We start from the raw sequence: 19,873 nt of genomic DNA on the forward strand, positions 1-19,873 counted from the left end.
AACGTTCATTCTTTTAAAACAACACTAAACAGTTTATTGACTCGGTGAAGGATCTGAGCAATATTGGAACAACCATTTCAGTCTCACAAACAATGTCTTAGACTGGCTTTCATTATGAAGTAAATTCTATTAGATGCCCACCGTCCCCCAAAACATTCAGACGCATAATTATGTTCATAAAAGGGATCCCATTTATCTGCAGCAGCTGCCCTTTTCCAATCGTTACCCCAGAGCGATCAGCAGGACTCCACGGATGCTTGTGGAGATGATTAGGATCTTTAATTATTGTGGCAATTAATCACTGTGTATTTAGTCAAATTGATCACTTTTTAGAACTGATTAAGTTGATTAGTTTGGCAAATTTTTGCCACCTTAATCCTATAAGTAGTGACTCATTCATGGCCGAAATTTCAGTAGAATGCTTGTCCTACTGTTTCCCAAAATAAAAATTATAATTTACTTGCATAACACCTGGGTGGTGTTCAGCTGAGGCACTCGTTCTGATGTTCTCCACAAGAGGACTGGAAGTCCTGTCAGTTGAAGCGTGTTTACTGTTGCATTGCTTAGAAGAGGATTGTAATTGGCAAGGGTATCCCCTGTCTCGTTATAGTGACTGCAGCTGATGAGGTTTCACATCGGCCTGTGCCAACTGCGCCAGTTTTGCATTCCTCTTTTACAGTAACACCTCTGCTCAGCTGGCTAACTGCAGTGTGAAGTAGTGGCTGCCTGCTACAGGTTTTTCAGAGGACACACACCAACGTGCGCCTGAATTTTGCAGGGAGAATATGGGCCTACAGTACAGTTACAATTTGGCATTTCAAATTTAATAAGGATAGTTAGTGCTAAGTAATGATGAAACTAAAAATGACAGGGATTCGATTTTGTTGTTTTATCACCGACTGACTTTGGCTGAATAATGTTCCGTTACAATGACATGTCTGTTTTTATGTAACAGGGATTTGGTTGCCATCATAGCTGTCCTGGAGTACAACCAGTGGTTCACCAAGCTCTCTACAAAGGACTACAAATTGGTGAGCTCCCAAACACATGTTCAAATGTCAGTGTGTTCAGATGTTCTAATTCCTTTGTGCTCTTTGGTAATTAGAGATGAATATGTTCTTTACAGAGCCCTCGTTCTTTGTTCCATTTTGGAACATCTTTAGTCGGATCTGATCTTTTCCACTGGTCAATGATTCCAAGACTACATGAACAGTTTATTCTGAATGTAAATCAGCTTCTTAAAACCCAACCATGAAGTTGGTTTGTTGTTTCCAGGGGTAGTGACTAAAGACAAAATGGAAAGCTGGTAATGGAGTATGTTTGAAAACCTTGGCACATTGATCAAATCAAGGAAACTGTTTCTTGTTTAAACTGAGTCAAAACTGGGTCTTAAAATGTGTGAAAGTGTCATGAAAAGTGGCATTAGGGTGGCATATGTCTAAAGCCCAGCATTTTGGTTTAACTTGATGCACTGCAGTAATCCATGAAATACAGCCTTTGTTGAGACCCTGACCACCCAAAGTAGTTTGTGATTAAGTGCAATTGGGCAATGTGGCTGTCCAGTGAATCCTATTGTACGAATACGTGCTTTGTTAAAAAAATGTGATCTTGTGATTGCAGTTAAATAACTGCCTTTATAACATTCTGTGCCTAATAACTGTTGCCAGACAGATGAATTCTTGAATTACAGCCCTGACTGCTTTTGCCAGCTACCGCGGCAGATAAATAATTCCAAAGAGCTGAAGTGTACAATAGATTCAGGCACGTCAGAGAAAAGCGCAGTCATCTCCTCCTCTCCCCCTCTGTGTATTTGTGTCTGTCTCAGAGATGCCTTTGTGCTGCGCTGGGATGGTTTGCATTGTGACCTGCTGTGGTGTGCTGTGTTGTGTTGTGTAGTGTTGTGTCATGCTGTTATGTTGTGCTGTGCTGTGCTGTATTGCGCTCTGATATGTTGTATTTTGATATATTTCGATTTTACAAGTTGTTAGACCTTGTGTTGTTTTGCTCTATACAGTTGTGTTTTTATGCATTATTGAGCTGCTACGTATTGTCCTTTGTGTTGTGTTGTGCTCAGCCGTGATGTTTATTATATTGCGTTGCATTGTGCTCTGCTGTTTTCTGTTGTTTTTCACCGTGCTATAATGGTAATGCATGGCGTCACAGACGGGTTGTGATAGGTATTTGCTGATGTGCAGACTGCTAAGGGTGAGTACTGATGGGAACCACAGTCCCTTCTTACTCGGTCTGTGGGTGGCGGATAATGAGGCTCTCCAAACCCTAAAAGAATTTCACGCCACCAGACTTGGGATCCGTTCGGGCATGCCCAGATGAGAAATTCCTCAAGGCTGGCTTTTGTCTGCAATAGCATTCTATGGGGCATAATTTCACAAAAAAACAAAAAAGTAAGTTGTGACTCTCGCCCAGCGAGGTTATTTTGCCCTGAACCTGAGTAACCGTGGCTTGACCTCTGTGGATTGGCCGTGCGGGCCAACACACCCCCCCATGGGGCAAACAGCAGCACTAGAACACAATGGACAGTGTCCTCCGTGGGAGCATTTCATGTCTTGAATTCCTCAGAGTGCACCCACGCAAGGAATCCTGCCACCCAGAATCCTTTTCTCTCAGAAAAGCTTACCGTTTTTTCTTCTTGCTTGCTGTCCCAGAGGAAAAATGAAAAACAATATGATATTTTCTATCCCATTTATTTCTATCTCTGGATTACCAAGTGTATCCAGTCAGGTGTTGGAAAAGCCTGTTAAATGCTTATTTTCCCACAGTGCACCTCTCTGAAGGGCTCAGATGTGTGTGTGAGAGTGGTTTCCTTTGAAATAGCATTTACCGGTGGTGTTACACATATATCAACATGGGTTTATAGCTGCTTCCAAATCACCTTTGATTTTGGAACAATAAAAGCTGCGGTTTGCTCTGTTTTGAAGGAAGGATAAAGGTTTGAAGCTTTTCATGGTAGTGCATAACTTTCCTTGGATGGCAAACTTTGGATAGACAGCACTTCTCAGTTTAAAACTGGGGACTGTGAACTCAGAGAGCCAGTAAGGCCTTTTGCTTTCAAAACATTAGCACAGCACCATCAGTTTAAGAGAGGCTTAGAAAACTTGTCTCAAATCCCACTGGAGATGCACCGCTCAGGGGAACATTTCCATTTCCAAATAGCTCATGATCAAAGAAGAAAGATTAGACATTAGGCTAAGCCTTATCTCCCTCCAAAGCAAGATGTATTCAACTAAATTAAAAGGTTTGGAAGGGTATGCCTTTAGCTAAATGGTTAATGTCTATGGTGCAGTTGGTATGGAGTTTGGTACAGATGCTCAGAGATGCAGAGATGGATGTAATTGGGCATCTGTTTGGTACTGGACAAAGCTAGGGCATGGTTTGGCTGTGCATGGTCAACGAGTTATGAGCAACTTAAAACTTTTGAGTATTCAGTGTGGTAATAATACTGTTGCAGTGGATGCTCTTAACAGTCGAAAACCACTTCAGGATATATAGCAGTTTGAAGATTGGTTTTTAGCCTCTTCGTTTCAATCCAGACAGGCAATTGCTTTAATACTGATTTTTAATACTGATTAGTGCAGAAGTTATCGTATGTATCAAAGGGAGACTGTGTGTGAGGATTTGGAATGTTTTACTTATTTTGATGTTCTGTACTTTGTCTGAGTTATTTTGAGTTTGTGTTGTTGGACACAACCAGTCTGAGTTTAGTCTAACTTGTGCAGGGGTACAGACTGATTGGACTGTGCTTCGTGTTTGTGTATGCATGGATGTGTGGATGAGAGAGGAAGTTTTTTTGTGTGTGACAATTTCTAAATGGGTTTATGTATCCTATTTGTATGTGTGTGTGTATCAGAGTGAGAGTGTGTACCCGTGTGTGTGTGTGTGTGTGTGTGTGTGTGTGTAAAGGTATGTCTGTTGACTACACTGTGTTTGTAGTCTGCAGATGTCAGTGACCAGATCCTGCGAGTGGTGTCTCGGTCCAGTCGGCTTGAGGAGCTCGTTCTGGACAATGCTGGACTGAAAACGTGAGCGTAGCTTTTTGGTCCTGTGGTCCGCTGTTTTCGTTTCTATGAGCTTAGGAACATGTGCTGTCCCTTCAGCTCAATCCCCCTGCCCCCCCCCCCCCCCCAATCACCCAGTGCCATCTGAACCTCTAATTACACTCATTACACTCTATAAAGTGCTGTTGATTCTGTGTCTGAAACTGCGGTTGTAAATCTTCAACACCATCAACACCAATGAATGATTTTTTTCTGGGTTCTGCATCTGTTCTAGTCAATTACGTCTTCCACCCCACCGGCCATCCCAAATCCTGTTCAGATTAATGTCCCCCACATTTCATGGTGATTTCTACCCTGTGAACTACATTGTTGTAGATAACCACATTTGATATCGCAGTCTAAAATTAAAATAGTTAAAGTGTCATTTGTGCTGGGGCCAGCATCCAAACACAAAACCTTATTTTCTTATTGGTTTAGTTTATGGTTTATAATAAATAGAAAACTGACGTAATTTAAATATTGTGTTTCTGATGGTGTAAGAGAAAAAAAAAATCTGGAACCTGAATAGTTGTATAGACTTAACATTTTCTGTTTCTGAAATTGCAGTGATTTTGCACAGAAGTTGGCGAATGCCCTTGCCCATAACCCAGCCTCAGGACTACACACCATAAACCTTTCCAACAACCAGCTTGAAGACAGAGGTACTCCGTTTCCCTGAAATGCAGACCCAGTCTGACTGTGTGTACAGTAATACACTTCTCCCTTGAACAGTTGGCGGTGGCTTCAGCCAGGGGGAGAGAGATTTAATTAGTGATGAGTCCTGGTAAATTTGACCATTCCAAATTTGAAGAAAGGGAAAATAATAGGGGATTACAAAATTACGCTATATGACCAAAGGTATTCTTGCTGAATTTATTATAAAGTCTTCTCTGAAGAGTGGAGGTTGTTATAGCTGCGAAGGGTGGACTAACTCCATATTAATGGCAATCATTTTGTATGAGATGTAGGATGTCAGGTGTCAGGTGTCCACATCCTTTTGGCCAGTTTAGTGTACCAAGATATTATTTAGTTTTGGTCATGTCATAAAACTATCAGTTTTGGTGTATTACTCTCTCCAGTTAATGAGGCTCCTTTGAAAATGAATCAGTATGCCACCTGTGGTGGGATACCTTTATAACCCTTTTATAATAAAAGATAAATAATGTATGCCATTAACATTGCACTGTATTGTCTGGTCAAGCTGAAGTGGAATTCATTTTCTCATTTAGTAGAATTACCGATGGATATTGAATATGTGGGGTAGAATTCATGGTTTTTCATGAGCTCCATCTTTTATACGCTTTTATATTTTTTGAATGGGTAACGTGATAGCCCTGCTTTTTGTTTAAAAGGACTCTTCCTTAAAAAAGCCCAGATTCTTGATTATTCTAGATTATTTTAGCACTTACTCTTCTGTATTCCCTGGCTCTCAGTTTATTGTTAAATTTGTACTAATACAAAATACAGCAGACATCGAGTTTCATTCACCCTCATATTTGATAACTAAAAGACAGCTTCAAAAGATTTTTGTATGACCTTTAGGTAGATGCTTGTGTATTCCTACTAGTCGCTGTTGGCATCAGAATTTCTCTAATTTTCCAGCCTGAAATATTACTGGAGATAGAATTAAATGGGAAATATGGAATACAGTTAGTTTTAAGTGAGGAAATATAAATGGCACCGCGTTTCAGTGTGGTAAGAAATGAAAGATGACGCTTTGCTGAAATGTATCAGCACTTTGTACATGATTCTCATTTTTTACCTCTGGGAGTTGAGGTTCTGAAAGCACTTGCCTTTTTTGGTCTAATTCGGGCTGTGGGCCATGCACCTCTTGTCATTTCAAAGTTTTTTTGCATTCAAATGTCTTAGAGCCGCTACTGTTATTGACAGATAGTGCTTGTCAGCAAGTGGGACCGGTGTCATTTCCTCTGAGTGTTGTGTTTCAGCATGCCAGCTGGGAGACATGGAGAGAGAAACCTTACTGAGGTTTTTGAAGTACAGCCACATAATTTAACCCTAGTCTGAACTCTGCATGATAGGGCCGGATTGTACACACTGTCTGAGAATAATTTGTGTACATCTATCAGAAGGTTGTTCTGGTCTCACATTTTATTATTTCATCAGATGACTCATGTCTTTTTTTTTTTCTTTTTTCCATACAGGTATTGCCTCTCTGAGTGTGCAGTTTGCCAAACTCCGAATTGGAGTCAAGCATTTAAACTTTTCAAAAACCTCGTTATCACCCAAAGGTAATCAATACCCGAACGACTGACTATAAATGGTTTTTAGGTGTGACATTCATGTCATACTGTACCAAATCCACAAATTAGTGATGGAAAGAATGAGGCCTTATGAAAGGAAAAGGGGCTGAATACACAATCAGTGACTCACAGATTTTAACCAGTCATTTAACCAGTCATTTAACAGTGAGTCATTGTTATTTTGTGATGAGCAAAACCTGGCAGATTGACGAGATACATATTCAGTGTGTAATAGAAGAAAAGCGAGCAGAATAGCAAGAGTTCATCATTAATGTGCCCAATCACCCTGCTGCTCAAACGAAGCACACAGGCAGCCTCACTGTGGGTAATAAAGGGTGCTAATTGACAGCACTTTCACCTCTCAGTGCTGCTGTTCAAACATTCTCAGCTGAATCCCTCTCAGGGAGAAATGATTAATTATGTAATTCCTCCCCACACGGACACAAACCAACATGTCATGTAAGAAGCTATTTCCTATTTGCGGACTTCTTAAGGGTAAATCTATAGAGTTGCTTTTCTCGGGTATTTGTTCATTATAAATATGTATTTAGGAATTTCACAGAATATTCAATAAATAAATAAAATTAATAAAAATAAAAATAACTATTTAGAAATAGGTATTACTGACATGATTAACAGAAAAATGTTTTTTCAGGGCATGTAAATGTATAGCATTCATAAGGTGCATTTCATCTCAGGATTTCTAAGTGGTTTCAAAGTTAAGTGTGTTGCATTCCAGCCCAAAAATAATCATCATATGATACAAGAACTAAATAAAAAATAAATGACGGTTTGATTGTGTCTGCATGAAAACTATTTTATAATAGGTATTGGGTTTGGGAAAAGGGAGCCTTCAACACGCTTATAATTAATGGCTATAGTTCTGTTTGTAATTGTTAGGCTATTTATTTTACTGGTACACTCGCGGTGCCACATAATACCAGGATATACCCATATATACTCATTTGAGCTAAATCCAGTTCCAATTTACATTCTTGAATGGTCATTTTTAGATGTGAAACACCTTTATGAGTCAGTAATTCAGTCAGTTAATTAATGGTTCTTGAGGCAAATTTGTAGAGTGGATGTCTGCAGCAAGTTTCGTGTAAATCAGACTCATGGCGTAGGAGTTATGACCTTCAACCTTTGTCCATAGACTGGTGGCACCCCCTATTGCGCGATTTCAATATAGTTTCACACACGTGGTTCAACAGTGTTATGAAACATATCCTGCGAGTTTTGTAATGATTGGACAAGCAATGTTTGATTTGTAGTCTTATTTTTGTTATGCCACGGCCATTTTTTTGTATTTATAGTGCCCCCTAGTGATCAATTTGATTAAACTTTCAGGGTATGTTTCAGGTACTTATGTGGACATATCCTGCAAGTTTTGTGATGATTAGCCCAACGATTGTTGACTTTGATCTATTTATGTGCTGAGCCACGCCCTTTTTAAGTTCATTGGAGTTCAATATCTTCAAAATGCAATAAGATATCAACAAGCTTTTGATCACTTTTGATAAGCTTGGTCCAGTAATGATCCACAGAAAATTTGGTAGCAATCGGACCTACGGTTTAGGAGGAGATGTCAAAAATGTATGTTTAAAAAAAATCAAAATGGCGGAAAATCTAGCAACCGGACTTTATTGGTTCTTGAGGCAAATTTGTAGAGTGAGGATAGATGGATGTCTGTAGCAAGTTTCGTGTAAATCAGACTCACGGCGTAGGAGTTATGACTTTTCAAAGTTCAAAATTTTGACCTTTAATTATAGCACCCCCATCAGGCCGATTGGGGTAATATTTCTTGGCCAGCACTTGCGCACAACTTCCAATCAATAGGCAGAATTTCATGTCTCTACCATTTACCATCTCACAGGAATTTGCGCAAACATTTCTGAAGAAGATTAATAATAAACCAGCACAAAAACAATAGGGTTTCAGCCCTTCGGGGCTTGAACCCCTAATAAATGCAGCCAGAAGCAGGATGAAAGCCAATTTCTGCTAGTTACTTGGCTAGAAGAGCACTGACTCTTCATTCATAGATCTTCCCTTGCCTCAGTAAGCTGTTTGAATTTAATGGCTTCCATAATATGCTTGCTTGTGCTTCAGTTTCTGCCACATATTAGAATGCACATTAATTGCTAGTATTTGTCTCCTTATTGATTTGGATTCAAAAGCAGGCCGGTCTTTCAGAACATCGACAGACTCATGGGCTTTTGGATTAAGAGCTGAGAGATTGCTCTGTGCCTGCAAAAGACTCTGTCTGCTACAGTATTAGGGTGCTTAAAGGAGACTAATGAAACCGTGACCATTTGTGGAAGACGCCTTTCTCAGAACAATGATAGGCAGGTGTTGGAAATAGACACACAAAAAGTCGACTTTTGACCAATTCACTTTGAGCATTCAGGAACATGACCTGCTGCTGATACAGTAATCATATGGATTGATTGAATGATTGAACTGGATGTATTCATTCCATTTTTTTAAAATGGAACTCTCAGAGCCATAAATCAATAACATGAATAATTTCCTTTTGTGTCCCTTTTTCATTCATTTGTTGTGTGAGAGGCCTGACACATTAGTTCAGATGCGCTGAGAGCCCGCTGTTTTAGACCTGTCTGAAAGAGATAGCACCTGTGAGGAGAAGTGCCATTTTACTTTCTCCCGTCTTGGCAAAAAAGAAAAAGAAATACAGTAAATGCATTCCATCTTGACAATGAGAGGAACCTCCATCTTGAATCGGGCTGTTCTGACAGTTGTCATCATATCATGGAGGCTTGTGGCTGGCAGGCGCTGCCTCTCGTTGAGTCAGAGATTTCTGAAAGGTCAGAGTTCAGCGGCAGCTATCTGTAGACATCCCGGGAGTCTTGAAGTTTGGGTCTAATACGGTTATCCAATTCTGGCCCCTCATAGTGTGGTGCATACGTATTCCCTTTGTGCACCCTGTCCACTCTGTCAGTTTGATTGTACCCAATGACAGGTGCTGATGTAAGGGGTCCAGTTGCTTCTCTGTGCTGTAGTGGTTGCGGCCAGGTAGATGCCTCTGATGTTCCTCACTGTGAAAGTGCAAATTAGGTAATTGACTGATGGAAAAGTATAGTAGAACCACTTGTTATTTCATGTAATGGTTATTTGCTTATGAATAAATAATGCTTATAAACGATGCTTATGTATTATTTATATAAACACCCAATACTTTAAACTGCAAGGTTGTCATTTGTGTAAGCTAATACCATACTCATTTCATTGTACATACATGTGTCAGTTACATACTAAAGTGCAAACAAAGATGTGATTCATATATTTATACATGTGCTCATATATGAACCTGTAACTTGAGAGGATTCGCTTGTGCCTAATGCTACAAGTGGAATACATTGAGGTAGGTACTGTATTCGTAAAAGGAAAAGACGTGCACACCCCACAGGTTCAGGGTACAAAGAAACAGTTCCGGTGAAGGAAAAATATGCACACTTCAGTTCATAAATGTAAAATTGTTGCCTGTATTTTTAAGTTAATTTTTTAAACAATACATTTCCTGGGTTGAATGAATTGAAATGCAGTTGACACCAACCTGTTTCCTGTGTATACTCTGTGTGACCCTGACCAGCAGGACCTGCAGGGTTTTCTACGGTTACTCACCAGGAGCTTCCAGCATTTCATAGAGATGCAACTGTTCTATTCAGAAAATGTATTCCTCTCTTAATAAGAAATGCATGGATTTTTCTTGGATCAAACCCAATGCAATTTAGTGAGTCTACAGTATGGCAATTAGGGTTTCAGTGGGGTTTAAACCAGGATGATTAAAAGCTGTCCCTTCAAACAAATGCCACCGCCAGTGGGTGATCTTCCATAGACTCCAAAAACCTCACAGACATCAAAAGTGAGTTGTGAAATATTCCCGCCCATTAACCGATTCTTTGTTATACAGCAGGCAATTTGTGTTCATTTGGGTCGGTCTGTGATTTACAGGTGCTCGGTAGTTAGTTGGGTAGGAGATATGATTCCAAAAAAAGCAATAAATATGACCCAGGTGTGTAAAGCAGGGAGACAGGAGTTGCTTGTTTTGAGGATGTACCTCATTTGCGTAGGTCACTGCCCTGGCGGTGGCACAGCATCTGAAATGATAAGCTCCACAGCAAACACCCTCCAAGAGCTGCCATGTGGTTTTGTCTTTTTTATTTTTATTTTTCATTTTTGCTGGCTCGAGGGCTGGGAATGACCAGGTGCTAATGCACTGCTGCCATGACCATGTTTCCAAATGTCCCCCCTCCTCCCCACCACCACCTCTCCATACTCCCAGTTTCATATAAGACCACATAATAACCACTGCTTAATTTGGCTGGTTATGATCCTAGCGAAGGCCATGTTTGGTCTCTCAAAGGTTATCCTACATCATAAGTATTGTCAATGGTATTTTTGGAGAAGGGTGTTCTTATCCCCAAATACTTGTTTTTGTTAGATCAGATGCTTGCAGCAGGACTATCAGGGGAATTGTCATGCTAAGTCACTGGTGTTTAGTTGATTGGCATGCCCTATGATTTGGTATTGCCGGCAGTGTAGTATAATGAGTAAGGAGCTAGTCTTGTAACCTAAAGGTCACAGGTTCAATTCCCTGGTTGGGCACTGCCGTTGTACCCTTGAGCAAGGTACTTAACCTGCATTGCTTTAGTATATATCCAGCTGTATAATTGGATGCAATGTAAATGCAATGTAAAAGTTGTGTAAGTCGCTCTGGGCTCTCTCTAAATGCCTGTAATGTAATGGTATAGGATCTTGATGAGTGCCGATGAGGACTATGGCCACCAGTGCCACCGGGTGGTGCATATTCAGCAACAATGTTGCACAAGATGGGGGTGGGTAACAAGTTGGCGTGTCCTGTACAACACTGTTAATAAATTTGACCTATTCAGAATGTACTTAGTGAATGTTGATGGAGAGGTTCCGAGATGATTCCCAGGCCAGCGGTATTGCCCTGAGAGTATGAAGAAAAGTAGTCAAGTCCCTAATAGAGTGGGAGCTCATTAGTTATAGACCCCTGCAAGCTCTCTTTCCTTCTGAATACTGAAACAGTGTTTAGTATTCAGCACTGAAACAGAGACATAGGCCAAACCTTAGGCTTACCAAAATCAACTGATTTTGACTGATCAAATTAGAACATCATTAAGAAGAAAGAGAGTACTGGTGAGCTCAGTAATTGTAATGGGCCTGGTAGCCCCAAAAGACCTCTGTACCTGATGACCAAAGAATTCTCTCCATAATAAAGAAAAACCCCCGAACACCTGTCTGACAGATCAGAACAGTGGTAACCAACCCTGTTCCTGGAGAACTACCATCCTGTAGGTTTTCTTTTCAACTATAATTTATCCCAACTGAGTCTATTAATTAGCAGCTGAGCAAGATCTCTAGCTGTTGAATGTGGTGCTTTGTCAGGTAAGAGGGGAAACCTACAGGATGGTAGATCTCCAGGAACAGGGTTGGTTACCACTGGATCAGAAACACTGTTCAGGAGGCAGGCGTGGATGTGTCAGTGACTATTGTCCGCAGAAGATTTCACAAATGGCTACAGAGGCTACACTGTAGGAAACAAACTACTAGTTAGCCACAAGAACTGGATAGCCAGGCTACAGTTTGCTAAGAATTACCTGAAAGAGCCTGCAGACTTCTGGAACAAGGTCTTGGGACAGATGAGACCAAGATTCACTTGTATCAAAGTGATGGCAAGAACAAAGTGTGGAGGCCAAATGAAGTGCTCAAGATCAAAAGCATACCACTTAGTCTGTGAAACATGGTGGTGGGAGTGTTATGGTTCAGTCATGTATGGCTGCCAGAGGTGCTGGCTCACTTGTATTCATTGATGATGTAACTGCTGATAGCATTTGCAGAATGAAGTCTGAAGTGCACAGAAACAGCTTAGGTTCAAGCTCATTGGACTGTGCTTCATCCAACAGTAAGACAGTGATTTCAAACATACTAAGGCAACAAAGCCAAAAACTGGAATATTCTAGACTGGCTAAGTCAGTCACCCAATTTTAATCCAATTGAACATGCGTTTCATGTGCTGAACAGAAAACGTAAGGCAACTGTCTTTATATCAAAGATTATGGAGGGCACTGTAAAATTTAAGGAGTTCACAGTTAATATATTGTTAAATTTATTTGCCATTCCAATAAAAACAGACATCCTTTAATGTTGTGTTTAATGTTAGTCCGTCTGTCAGTCAGTCAATAGGTCAGAATGTACTTTCTTGTCTAAATAAAGGTAGCATGTGTGTATATTTGTGCGTGAGTGTCTGTGTGTTTATGTGAGTGCGAGAGAGATATTAAGGACCACCTAGATTGTGGGATACTCCCAGAACGTACCACTCTGGGCTTGATGTCATTTCCTATGCATGCTTTCTTCTTGTTTCAGGGGTGAATAGCCTTTGTCAGTCACTGAGTGCCAACCAGTCCATTGCCAGCACCCTCACACACCTTGACCTCTCAGGGAACGTTCTACGAGGAGATGACCTCACGGTATGAGCTGCACTGCATGCACGCATGTGCACACATCAAAACTCTGACTAAAGCAGAAGTCACTGAACACCTTATTCTCATTATGTTACTGAAATTAAGGTCTTAATTTAAGCAACCTAATTATTGTAATATATATAGAGTGCTCTGATGTTACTTGTATTGTAGAACTATTGGAATGCAATGTAAATGCAATTGGATTTCTGGTAATGGAAATGGTAGATCTTTAGGGAATCCTGCAGGAGATGGCTTTTGGCCATTTCGGGAGTTGCTTCTTTTGTAGACCCATGTAAATTGCTTAATCGGACTATTGTCTTAATTTCAATATTAATAGTTGCGTTATTATGGGCTCAGCTATGGTCCCTGATAGTTGATAGTACACTTCCCAGAAGTGGGGCACTGACTGTTAAGAGATCAGTTGGAGATTATGGTCCTACATTTGAGCTTCATTGAGAATCAGCTCAGGTTATCCTCCCAGACAGGAAGGCCAGTCTGCCAGGCAGTTTCTCCCACAGAGAGTGTCTCTGGCCGGCTGCCCTGCTCAGTGTCTGTGCTTGGCTGCCTCTTCAAAAACAGCAATGAAAATGAAACTGGCCCCCTGTGACTGGACACCCCTTCAGTCTCAGTCTGTTTCTTTCTTTCTCTCTCTCTCTCTCTCTCTCTCTCTCTCTCTCTCTCTCTCTCTCACTCAGTCACTCACACACACACACACGCGTACACAAACATGCAAACACACACATGATGTGCTTCCCCATTATGTTATTGTTATCAATCATAGGCAGATGAGCTTCTCTTTTCAGTGAGGTACCTCCACAGTTACAGTACATCCCCCAGGTCCACCATCTTCCCACAGCCTATTCACACTAATAATGTCTGTATCAGTAACACAGCACTGATTGCACACGGAGCACGGGGCACTATCAACACCTGAGTCTCGGCAGGTTTTGCTGTCCTCATTCGGCTGAGAATCAGTATGGTTGTCGCATAGTACTGCAGTGAATTTATCCCTACTGCCAATGCAACATGGGACTGCTACACCAGCAACACTTACACCAGTGAAGAAAATATGATCGTGATCACTCAATAAAATGTTTGACAGGTTAATATTTTTTATAAATTTAGTAACTGGGTTGAACTAGTGTGTGAAATCCACAACTACAGATGACTCACAGGCATGATTTGAGGTCCCTTTGGGGATGTCACTTACTGTCTAATTACCTCAGTGCGCTAAAATGTTGTTGATTCTATTCCAAACTAGTTGGCAAGGTAGAGGATCCTGTACAGTAGGGTCCAAGGTGCCATTTTGAATTATCACATATTTTCTGTAGGCAACACTGGTACAGTACCCCATGGACCTGTCTTTGTAACATTTGGACATCTTTGTAGAACCTGTACCATTTCCTGGGCCAGCCAAACAGCCTGACCACTCTGGACCTGTCCAACACTGACTGTTCACTGGACCTGGTGAGTGAGCAGATGGTCCACAGCTCCTGTTCCACCATACCCTACCCTGCCTTGCCTTTCCATGCTGTTTACCTTTATTCTCAATTATTTTGAAATATGCGTCTTAGTTTTGAATGTATATTTATGACTGATGACTTTTTTTGACGCTTGAAGAACTTTTTCTGGAATCAGCCAGTATGCAGATGTATGGTCTGTAGTTGGTTGATTGTGGGCAATGTGTGAATGGCCAGTTGTTATGACTTGTTAATCTGTCTTCCAGGTGTGTTCTGCACTTCTACGGGGCTCTGTCCAGCACCTGTCAGTTCTAAACATGTCAAAGAGCATTTTTGCCCACAGGTGAGAAAAAACATGGTTCATCAAGATCATCACACTGTGTCAGGTAGTGATTGCATTAAACAGCTGTCTTAAAATTTAATGTGTTTTCATTAAAAGGTGACATTTTATAACCAGACATTGTCAGTTTGACTCACCAAGAGAATTAATAGGTTAAGTTTCTTGTGAATGCTAGTAAATGGTTTCCAGGGAAACTTCATCGAGGATTCATCTGTATGCTTGTCTGGGTGTTCCTGCAGTTACCAGTAGGCAGGGCTACCGTCGTTTTCTTTGAGTTATTGAACCGGCAGCCTTGTCTGAGCTCAAGCCGTGGCAGATTTCACCTCAGTGGAATCCCACAGAGAGCTGCCCCTCTCAAAGCTGTGCAATACTTGGCATGTTCACCTTGTTTTGCTGGCAGTCTGGAATGCATTGAACTTTACTGAAAGTTCAAAATCTCCTTCCCCCCTCCATGTGTTTTACAGTCATATTTTCCTTGCGGGATCAATGTATTGCATGTCATTGCTTTGGGCAATCAAAGTTACTTGTACAGAAGAAGAGATGTGGTGTTTCGAAAGGGCATAAGCCCTGAATGTTTTCAGACCCACAAATGAAATCTCATGCTGTTTGGAACAAGATCAGCAAAGTCCAGCGTGCCCGTTGTTATGAATAGGATCGTAGGTCTAGCAGGAAATAATATAATGGAACTAAGTGGGGAATGGGGAATGGAAATGAAACTACAGGCTGATAAGCAACTCCGGGCCATGTCTGTCCTATCCAAAACGAACTAACCAGGCTCGTCTTTGAAGGCTTGCCAAGTATGTGACGGCTTTGAACGCTGAACCTCGGGAAAATTAATCTGCAGGACCAAAAGTCCGAATAGCGTACCCCCAACGGAGGTTTAAAATTCCACACAGAGTTACCTTCAAAAAATAATAAAAGAAATAGAATAAGTTAGTTGCCAAACACAAAATCTAAACAGCAAACAAACCAGAAGGCCAAGACGAGAATCAGAATCGAGCAACATAAGGTCAAACACACAAAGTCAGACAAAGTATCATAATCTACAAGTACCAAGCACACATTTTGAAGAGCTAGTGTCCTCTAGTGAGTGGCAAACACCAGCTTTTTCAAATGAAAAAGAAAAGAAAATGGCCTATTTAGTAATGCACCAGAAGAACCAGACAAACATGCATCAGAAACAAATGTAAACACAGAACTTCCAACAGGGGTCATAAGACTATGGAACTTTTTGACAAATTGACCATTGACCAAACCCAGCAGTGCCTAATCTTACTAAGGGCTCTACACGGTTATACCAAGGCTTTGTTGAATACTCAATTCTTCTTCACGTTAGGGTCACATAATCCTGTTGTGGCTTATTTTGAAACAATGGACTCGCTCACTGTACATTATCCATTTGTACTAAGGGGAATTTTCACACCTTGCAGAAAAATAGAATTAAAGCCATTGGTTAGAGAATAATTATTGCAAAATTTCTAATGAAGCAAAATCTTGTGAAAACTTGTTCTCAGCTTAGATAATGTATTGACAAAGGAGGAACACCAAAATCAGCCAGCATTTCATCTGTTGCCTCACAGTGCATAAGGGTAACAGCCATTGGTCATCTCTGTGAACTGTACTCAGTGACTGTACTACATAATGCTTCTGTTATTCAATGTCTGTGTACTATAAATAAGATTGAATGAGGCAGCAAGAATGTCTAGTTTGGCATGAGATTTTGTCAACCTGCCATTTGAAGTTGTGAAATCTCCAGTGATTTATGACAGATTGTTTACGAATACTGTCAGCAAATTCAATTGTAAATGTTGTTAAAGGGCCTCTTTTACACACTCCACTGTTGTGCCAGGGAGAATGCTTTAAATTTAATGGAAAGATTTGCCTAAATCTGTAAGTAAAATCTAAGTTCCGTGAGATGTTAACCCCTGCAATGCCATTTCAGTCTGAATAGGGTGTTTTTATGGTGTAGAGAACTGATTGTCATCTTCTTTGTCTTTATACAATGTGCTTAAGTGTTTATCAGTAGTCATATTGGATTCAAATATTTGGAGGAATTATCTGTTGATCCAGCTGAAAAGGCACAGATGTCAGGAAAATGAACTTTCTGCCGCAAAAGATGACTGGTTTGAACCCCACCCAGATGGGGCACTGACATTGTATCCTTTAGCAAGGTTCCATACCTGAACAGCTGGAGTCAATGTCCAGTTTTACGAATGGACACTAATAAGACACTCTGGACAAGGGGCATTCGCTAAGTACAGAAGTGAATTATAATATTTCTACTATAGCTGGGCACTTACCACATTCATACCCACTTGCAAGGAGCACTTGTAAGGTTGTAAAAGGCTAATTGTCTAACAGTGTAATTACTACTGTTGAAATTTTCTGGTTGTAACACCATGACAGCTGTGTGCAACTCATCATTATGTGAGATGAAAGCAGGGTGTGTGCAGTGCACCGGAGCCTTGATGGCACCTCAGCCTTCACTCTACTGAAGGCCAAGCTGCTGTCAGCCTTGGGTTGGTGCTCTAGGATATGGTCCCTGTTAGCAGAAGTCAGATGGGACAGTGTGGTCCAGTCCCCTGCTGGCTTCCCACATGCCCGTAGGTCTGGAGTTGGCACATTTCACTTGTTCCCTACCCTGTTGGGTTGGGAGTGATGTGGGCCAGGGAGATGAGTTTCAGAGCATGACTGTTACAATTAGACAAAATACCCTGCATGTTCCCTCAGGAATATGAGCACTTTAAGAAAACAAGTAAATCAAATGAAACCATGTACAATTAAAGATGGCATGCTTATAATCTGTATTTGTGTGTCGTTTAACACCAGAAAAGGTAAAGAGGTCGCTCCCTCCTTCAAACATTTCTTCAGCACCGCTGTAGCTCTGAGCAGCATCAACGTGTCAGGAACAAAGATTCCACCGGAGGGCCTAAAGTAAGTCCCCTGCTGTTTTTCCTGTGTGACTGGTGCCATTCACTGAGTTCTAATGATGTAAAGACATCCATCATTCCATCATGTGCAGCAGGTCTCTCTCGCACAGCACATTGGTGCAGCGACACATAGTCAGTTCAGTTTCTTATGACGAACGTTACTGTTCATGACAATTCATGGAAGTTGATTTACTCTGTTTGCTAATTATTTCCTCAGGGCAATGTTACTGGGCCTTGCCAGCAATCCCAACCTGAAAGATGTCTCCCTGGACCTAAGCTGTTGTGAGGTAGGGATGAGTACTTCTAAATCATGAATCAAAAAAAATTGCCTTTTGTCATTTTCCACGACACTTTTCCAGAACGGTGAACAAAAATTTCCAGTTTGGGAGCTAAAGGGACTGGAAAGATGTGGTGTATTTGTATTGAGATAATGTTGAGAACATGTCCTTTATAAATCCCTTAAAGCTTTGGCCTAGTTAGCTGTTTTGTCTTACATGCACGCACAGGATGCAAATGCTGTCAATTTTTCATTCCATTCCATAGGGTGTTTAGTTATGTTCAGTCCCCACACCCTTCAATCCTCAGGTATTGGGACTTGAGTACCTGAACATTTCACACATTTGCACACAAATTTTTTTTCTGACAGTGTCTGTCCTAAATTATCATCTATGTCAGTCTTGGCCAACCCTAATCCCAGAGAGCTGCTGGTTCTGCTTATTTTTACTATTACTCAGCATACTTAATATATCAATTAAAGTAGTAAACAATTACCTACCTGGGTTTTTTGGGTATAAACTGTTTGATTTTATGGTTAAAACAAAAAATCAGCTACTGGTTGTTGAGGGCCAGGGTTGGCTGACTTTTATTGTGTGATGTATAGCTGGAACAGGCTACCAAACACAACAAATATAGAATGCCTATATTCATTATTCTCATGTGGTGAAATTAGCTTGCTTTTCCCCTGCCTGTCACTCTCCCCCTCTCCCCCTCCCTCTTAACCTCTTTCTCCTTGCCTTCCCCTTGCCAGCTCTGATAGCAGCAGGTCTGGAAGATTGTAAAATCATTATCTATCCAGTTTACTAATCCATTGATTGAAGGTTTTGTCAAATACTCCACATGCATCAACATGTCAGACACATCCTACATTTCACATGCCACATGTATTTTTCAAAATCAGGCCTACTCCTTTTTTATAAGCATACTGAAAAATAATAAAATAGTAAGATGTTTACTGACATAAAATGGGGTATAAAAATTCCTGGTTTTCACTCAGATGAGTGATTTCATTCAAGGCCTCCAAATGTGGAGTCTTCTGTTTAGACTTAGGCATTACAAAATAATTTTTTGTTGAAAACAAAAACCTTATTTCAAGAACTTTTTTTGCCGGTGCGAAACATTCTCAGCCTACATTCTGAAAAAGTTGTGGTTTGTTTATACAGGAGAAACAATGTGTGTCCTTTTAGACAAGCCTAAGAAACTATACGTCATTAAAAACATAATTTCGTTGGCTAAAATGCCTCATAGTCGCCACCATAATACCTTGCCACTGGCTGGCTATGTACAGGGCAGAAGTTGTACTGTCCATGAGTTGCTGCTTGTGCACAGTGGGTCCCATTGGCTATATTGAGGGACTGTTTGGCCAGTACTTATATACACAGTATTTTCGGTGTGTATGCAAAGGAGATACGGACAACAATAATTCCTCGAGAGAATTGCTTAGTAAACAATGGACACTCTATCAATGTTTCTCTGAGTTAGCACGTTTTCGGGTATAAAACCGCTATGGATTTTGTTTGCTGGACCCTTGTCATGATAAGGATATCCAGTGTGATTTGTGTCTCTGGATTTCCAAAACCCTTGAGAGGACCTCCCAAACTTGTTTTGCCTCCCCACATGTTACAAAATAAGGAACTGTTGTTGCTAAAACAATGGCATCATGAAGTAGTTTATAGAGATAAAACTATGCATTTTAACATTTTGAAACAGTACTGTATATCATGTGACCAGACTTATTGAAAATTTCACTGTAAAACAAAAACAGAATGAATGCAAATAAACCCACTTTGGCCCAAATATTTAAGGGGTGATAAAATGACAACCATCAAATATGCCAATTTAGCCCTCTGCATATGGGTTATCTTTCAGGCAAATGGGTTATGCATTTTCTTTCTTGAAAAATGTAATATTTTTAGGGAATGTATTTCAGAATTTTTGCATTTGACTTTTAATTTGCATTTGACTTTTAATTTGATGACATCAGATGAAATATGATGACTGAACAAAAGAGAAAATTATGTGTTGCTCAATCTGTTGCTGTTCAC

The 19,873-nt window shown here is 40.6% G+C and overlaps 1 protein-coding gene across 5 annotated transcripts in view; it reads left to right on the forward strand.

Moving 5' to 3' along the window:
- LOC118233107 (F-actin-uncapping protein LRRC16A-like) overlaps positions 1–19,873 on the forward strand; it is a 104,795-nt gene that overhangs the window by 43,481 nt on the left and 41,441 nt on the right. For all 5 annotated transcript variants that reach the window (XM_035428468.1, XM_035428503.1, XM_035428485.1 and 2 more), the window contains exons 9-17: positions 956–1,031; positions 3,949–4,037; positions 4,620–4,714; positions 6,215–6,301; positions 12,725–12,828; positions 14,212–14,289; positions 14,549–14,625; positions 17,452–17,556; positions 17,770–17,839. In XM_035428468.1, coding sequence (XP_035284359.1) covers positions 956–1,031; positions 3,949–4,037; positions 4,620–4,714; positions 6,215–6,301; positions 12,725–12,828; positions 14,212–14,289; positions 14,549–14,625; positions 17,452–17,556; positions 17,770–17,839 — 781 coding nt within the window. The remainder of the gene's footprint in view (positions 1–955; positions 1,032–3,948; positions 4,038–4,619; positions 4,715–6,214; positions 6,302–12,724; positions 12,829–14,211; positions 14,290–14,548; positions 14,626–17,451; positions 17,557–17,769; positions 17,840–19,873) is intronic.

This window comes from Anguilla anguilla, chromosome 1 (genome assembly GCF_013347855.1).
Source record: "Anguilla anguilla isolate fAngAng1 chromosome 1, fAngAng1.pri, whole genome shotgun sequence".
NCBI lineage: Eukaryota > Metazoa > Chordata > Actinopteri > Anguilliformes > Anguillidae > Anguilla > Anguilla anguilla.